We start from the raw sequence: 6,178 nt of genomic DNA on the forward strand, positions 1-6,178 counted from the left end.
ATATATGTGATACTTTATGAGACTTTACAAGACTTTATGAGACTTTATGAGAGGGAGCAGTGTACGTCGTAGTGCAGGAAGCGGACCAGAGGGACAGGAAGTGGAAGCGTTTGGAGCAGTTTGAATTTGCGAACTCCAACCAGACGTCTGATCTTCAGCCTGCAGAGTTGCATCAGAGGATGAGGAGGAACTGGAAGAGAACAGAGACACTGAGAAACCCCCCAGCCAATCATATCTCACCCCAGACCCCTCAGCCAACCACTGCCTGTTGTTCCTTACGAGCTTTGAGTCTGATTGGATTCCAGTCGCTGCGTCTCTCTAGGACGTCGAGCAGTCGCGAGCAGAGACGAACGTGGCCGACGTAGTCCAGCAGCAGCGAGATGATTGGCCCGGCGCTACGGCAACTGGACACCGCCTCGCAGAACTGGAACAATATGGAGGACACGGTCAGACACAAGATGGAGGACAGGGGTCACCTGACATTCAGACGCTCAGATTTACTCTGTAACTGAGTCTAGTTTTTAAAGTGTGTAATTTGACTAACATACTGTATATAATATATTATGATATAAAACAAATAAATTCCATTAAATACTATGCACCTCAATGCGATGCTGCGGCGGAGCGACTCTGCTGTCGCGCATCTCCTCGACGGCGCGCTGCGCCGGCGTGACGGGCGGGTGGGTCTTCTCGCCGTGCGGGCAGTCAAAGCATGGCGCGGCGTCGCAGCCGTGGTCCAGCAGCAGCTTCAGCATCGGCAGGGACTCCATGCGGAGCAAGATGGCCGCCGGGAAGGCGCAGGGCTCCGTGGCGATCTGGGCGTTGGCATTGGCGCCGTAGCTTAGCAACAGCGCCGCCATCTCCATCCAGCACATCCGAACGGCGATGAGCAGCGGGTTGAAGACGTCCAGGTCGGGGTCGGCGCCGGCCGCCAGTAGCATGGCGGCGGCGTCAAGGTTCCCGTTGTACACGGAGAAGTAGAGCGCCGTGCTGCGGCGGTCCTCGAACATCGACGCGCGGTCGTCCGACAGCCGGCTGTTCACGTCGAAGCCGGACCGGATCAGCAGCGACAGGATGTCGTCCCGGTTGTGCTCTGCGGCCACGTGGAGCGGGCTGATTCCGCAGCGCCGCACGCGCACCATGCTGGTGAGCGGGATCAGCAGCGCCACGATGCTGCAGGAGAGACGCCATGATGAATATATACAAAATATATTAAAAATATATAGAAAATATATGGAACATATATAGAACATATATAGAAAATATATAGAAAATGTATAGAACATATATAGAAAATATATAGAAAATACGTAAACCCTAACGCAGCGCCACAGTGCTGCAGGAGAGACGCCATGATTACATAGAAATATATAGAAACATATAGAAAATATATAGAAAATATATAGAAATATAAAATATAAAATATGTAAACCCTAAGCGCCACGATGCTGCAGGAGAGAAATAAAATTTAGAACGTCTCTCGTCTCCTCGTCCGTCCCCTTCCATCTGTCTTTGTTGCCCCCCCCGCCCCCCCATGTGTGAGACAAAGAGGAAATACTGGGGGACATTCACTACAACTTCTTTTTCTTCTGCGTTTTGTGGCGAGTTTCAACCATAAAATGACCTAAACCTTAATCAATATCACTTAACTCAGATAAAAACATGAGGGTGAAACAGAGCTCGAGAGACACTAAGAACCTAAGATGAAAACGTGATTATCAGAGAAGCACAGAGCCGTTGCTGAAGGTGAAACATTGTCTCGGACCGGATGTGGTTGTTCTGGACCGCGGCATGAAGAGGCAGCAGGCCCGACTTCATGGACCGGTTGGTGTCTGCGTTCAGGGACAACAGAGCGTCCACCGCCGAGACATGACCGATCTTAGAGGCTTCGAACAGGGGCGTGGCTCCGTCTGCTGCCTGTCCGTTTATATCTGCACCTGGGGACAGAAACACCTTTAGAAACACCTTAAGAAACACCATAACATCCTGTCCATTTATATCTGCACCTGGGGACAGAAACACCTTAACGTGCTCTCTAATTATACTGTGTCTGCACCTGATCAGAGACTTGATTGTGGGTGTTGGGGGACAGAACACCTTTATAAACCCCTGTTCCGAGACCTGATTGCAGGTCTTGGGGGAACAGACCTTTGCTGGCGAGCAGGCGGATGATGTCGGCGTGTCCGTGCTGCGCGGCGGTGAAGATCGGCTGGATGCCGTAGATGTTCTTGCGGTTCAGATCAGCTCCGGCCTCCAGCAGCTTTCTGCAGAGCTCCAGTTGTCCATGTCTGCAGGCGACGTGGAGACACGTCTCTCCCTGGACGGTGCAGCGGTTCACCTGGGCGCCGAACTGCAACAGCAGATCCACCACGGCTTCGTTGGGCTGCTCACACGCTGGAAACAACAACAACAACCATCAAGACATCCTCTATACGTAGATATGAACAGTAATAAAGTAATATTCCTTCTTTATCATGATAGGACTGCTCAGACATGAAAGGGAAGAACGGTCGGACTCAAACCCTCAACTTTCTGCATCCTTGTGTGTGCCTACTCTACCAGCTGAGCTGACCAGGCACAATGCTCACTTCTTATTGGCTAAAATCAACTGGCACAGCCTCTGATTGGTTGTTACATACTTGCAATGCCGTCCAGAGGAAAATTCAGCTTTACATCTGCACTTTGAATGCAGATGACACCCAGAGCATGCTAACAGAATGCTAAAAGTATGCTAACAGCATGCTAACAGTAGGCTGAAAGTATTTTAACATTACGCTAACAGTAGGCTAAAAGTATGTTAACAGTATGCTATGAGTATGCTAACAGCAGGCTAACAGTAGCCTAAAAGTATGCTAACAGTATGTCAACAGTATGTAAACAGTATGTTAACAGTAGGCTAAAAGTATGTTAACAGCATGTCAACAGTATGTAAACAGTATGTTAACAGTAGGCTAAAAGTATGTTAACAGCATGTCAACAGTATGTAAACAGTATGTTAACAGTAGGCTAAAAGTATGTTAACAGCATGTCAACAGTATTTAAACAGTATGTTAACAGTAGGCTAAAAGTATGTTAACAGCATGTCAACAGTATGTAAACAGTATGTTAACAGTAGGCTAAAAGTATGTTAACAGTATGTCAACAGTATGTAAACAGTATGTTAACAGTAGGCTAAAAGTATGTTAACAGCATGTCAACAGTGTGTTAACAGTATGTTAACAGTACCTGCTGTATTGTAAGTGCAATGTTAGCTTTGTGTTGCCTCTAACACCCGTCTCAGAGCACCTTAGGGTGCTGTGGCTGCAGCTTTGACATCATATTATACATATATATTATTATATATTGTTATATATTTATACATATACAGTATATGTTATTATGCATATTAATATGTATTTCTATCCCTGAGAGCATCTCACCTGTGAGCAGCGGCGTCTCCCGGTCCTTGTCAGCGAGGTTTGGGTCGGCGCCATGTTTCAGCAGGAAGTCGACACAGGAAATGTTTCCCCGCCCCGCAGCCAGCAGCAGAGCTGTCTGATTGGTCAGACTCCAAGAGTTCACCAAGTTGGGGTGGGCTGGGGACAGACAGGGTCAAAGGTCAGACTCCACAAGTTCACAGAGTCTGAGGACAGACAGGGTCAAAGGTCAGACTCCACGAGTTGAGTCTGAGGACAGACAGGGTCAAAGGTCAGACTCCACGAGTTCACCGAGTCTGAGGACAGACAGGGTCAAAGGTCAGACTCCAGGAGTTCACCGAGTCTGAGGACAGACAGGGTCAAAGGTCAGACTCCATGAGTTCACCAAGTCTGAGGACAGACAGGGTCAAAGGTCAGACTCCATTAGTTCACCGAGTCTGAGGACAGACAGGGTCAAAGGTGATAAACGCTGATGGAAAACTTATTTGCTGAATAAATAATGATGTCCCCTAGTGATCATGTGATGTTGTCCCATAGTGATCATGTGATGTTGTCCCATAGTGCATATCAGCTTGTACACTGTCTCCAGTTGTTTTGATTATGAAAGAGTAGCTGGCAAAGTGCTCTACATGTGATCTGTTGCTGATTTTAATCAACAACACACTGTAGATGATCCGTGATCTGATCAGATTTAGTCTCTCTGACTTCTAAACGTCACTGTCAGCCACACAACACGTGTTCTGTACAGAATAAGTCTTTAAATCAGACAAATAGCAATTAAAATCCCTCTGATTCAAAAACAATAAAAGGTTTATATAAATCGTCATCATGGTTTAAACCAATCAGGTGTTAAATCAGCTGAGAAGCCGGCGTTTCCCAGCATGCTCTGGGTCCGCCTGGGTCCGCCTGGGTCCGCCTGGGTCCGCCTGGGTCTTGCAGTTGGTGAAAAGCAACTGCGCCGCCTGGTCTCAGACCTGCGGCCGCCTTGCTCTCGTGAGATTTCCATTGCCCACGTGTGCATGACGTCAGAGCAAGTCGGGATCAAGTCGGACAGAAATCTAACCGGCATGCAACGGGCGCCGATCGCCGGTGATCGATTCTGCGCAGATCTGGCTCATCTCGAACGAGCCTAGTGATTATGTGATGTTGTCCCATAGTGATCATGTGATGTTGTCCCATAGTGATCATGTGATGGTAGACGTCTGTTGTGTGATTCAGTGTAAATGAATGGAAACACCTTAAAATGTCTCCAACCAATCAGATGTGTCCCAGTGTGAAAAACAGGGTGTGATGTCATCACCACAGGTTCTTATTGGCTGTAAAGCCGTTGGATGGAAACACACTTTCACCAAATTTAATCTCAGGAGGTTTTACCAACTCCAGATCATTAGATGGACACAGGGACGGAAACTTAGCTACAGAAAACAAACCTGTGATGAAGATTAGTATTAAGTATTAATATTAATAACCCACCTTTAATGAGGATGGCTACGCAGTGCAACTGTCCGTAATAAGCAGCTTCATGCAGAGCGATCCAGCCTTCGTCATTGGGCTCCGTGAGACTGCTGCACCCCCGACTCACCAAGTCCACCAGAGCAGCAACATCCCCCTCCATAATGACCGTCTGTACAGGACTAAGCTCCCTTAGACATAGTCACACAGATTATTAATATTAGTATATAATATATTCCCCAAAGATCACAACATCTCCCTCCATAATGACTGCCTGCACAGGACTCAGCTCCGTTAAACACAAACACACAATTATTATCATCTATACAGTCTATAAGCAGCTACAATATTATCATCTAAACAAATTAAAATTGAAAGGCTAAAAAAATGACCCAAAAATTTAAAAAGTGACAAAAATAACTAAAAATGTGACCATAAAAAATTGAATAAAACTGACAACAATTTGGAGAAAAGTGTAGAAAAAGAACAACAAAATGTCGAAGGGACTACAACTCGAGACTTCTGAAGACCTTTGAAGGCTCATGCTGAGTCCAATGTGAGTCCAGGATCCTCTGACTAAAGAACAGTGAAAAAAGGGACCAATGTTGAAGAAATCAACAAAAACAAAGAAAAAAAACACTCAAAAACCTTTTTCTTCTGAAAACGTCACAAAATAAATTGGAAAAGTAGCAAAAAATCATCAAAGAAATTGGAAAAAGCGCCAAAAACGTTGGTAGAAAACTAAAACATAATTTTAAAAATTGGCAACTGTTGAAAAAGAAATCCAAAAAAAATCAACAAAATCATTCTTGTTTTAAGTGCTGAAATAGCAACCAAAAAAAATCTGAAAAAGCAACAATAAAACATTGGAAAAAGCGAGAAAAAAATTGTTAAAGAATTGACAAAAATATTTAAAAAACGTCAAAAAAGTTACTAAATAATTGTAATGAATTGACAAAAATGTGGAGGAAAGTGGAGAAAAAGAAAAACAAAATGTTGAAATCTCAACCCCAAAAAAACCCAGCTGCAGGTCGACGGGACCACACCTCGAGGGTTAAATCACTTCTGATCACATTAGAAATCAACATTAAAGTCTGTTGACCTGCTGACACCCTCACCTGCGGAGACCTTTGAAGAGGGCGTTAAATGGGTCACATTTTGGGTTGTCTGGGGATGTGGGGGGGTCAGGGCTGGGGGGGGGGTCAGGTCTGGCGGGGGGGTCTGACAGGCTTCGCTCCACAGCGAGCTGCATCAGCTCGTCGTCTGTCAGCTGGCTGTAGACGCTGTAGTCGCTCAGGTCCTCCATGTCC

General features: G+C 45.8%; 1 protein-coding gene across 1 annotated transcript; it reads right to left on the reverse strand.

Annotated features, from left to right (window-relative positions):
• Window positions 1-7: 7 nt before the first annotated feature.
• On the reverse strand, window positions 8-6,178 carry LOC117941264 (ankyrin repeat and SOCS box protein 2-like). Its single transcript, XM_034866328.1, has 8 exons — window positions 5,987-6,178; window positions 4,890-5,059; window positions 3,420-3,575; window positions 2,149-2,394; window positions 1,766-1,937; window positions 603-1,173; window positions 280-424; window positions 8-190 (listed from the first exon to the last, which is right to left on the reverse strand). Exons 1-8 carry the CDS (start codon window positions 6,172-6,174, stop codon window positions 45-47), a joined length of 1,794 nt encoding a protein of 597 aa, XP_034722219.1. The 5' UTR covers window positions 6,175-6,178; the 3' UTR covers window positions 8-44.

Source organism: Etheostoma cragini, unplaced genomic scaffold (genome assembly GCF_013103735.1).
Source record: "Etheostoma cragini isolate CJK2018 unplaced genomic scaffold, CSU_Ecrag_1.0 ScbMSFa_4664, whole genome shotgun sequence".
In the NCBI taxonomy this organism is placed as follows: domain Eukaryota; kingdom Metazoa; phylum Chordata; class Actinopteri; order Perciformes; family Percidae; genus Etheostoma; species Etheostoma cragini.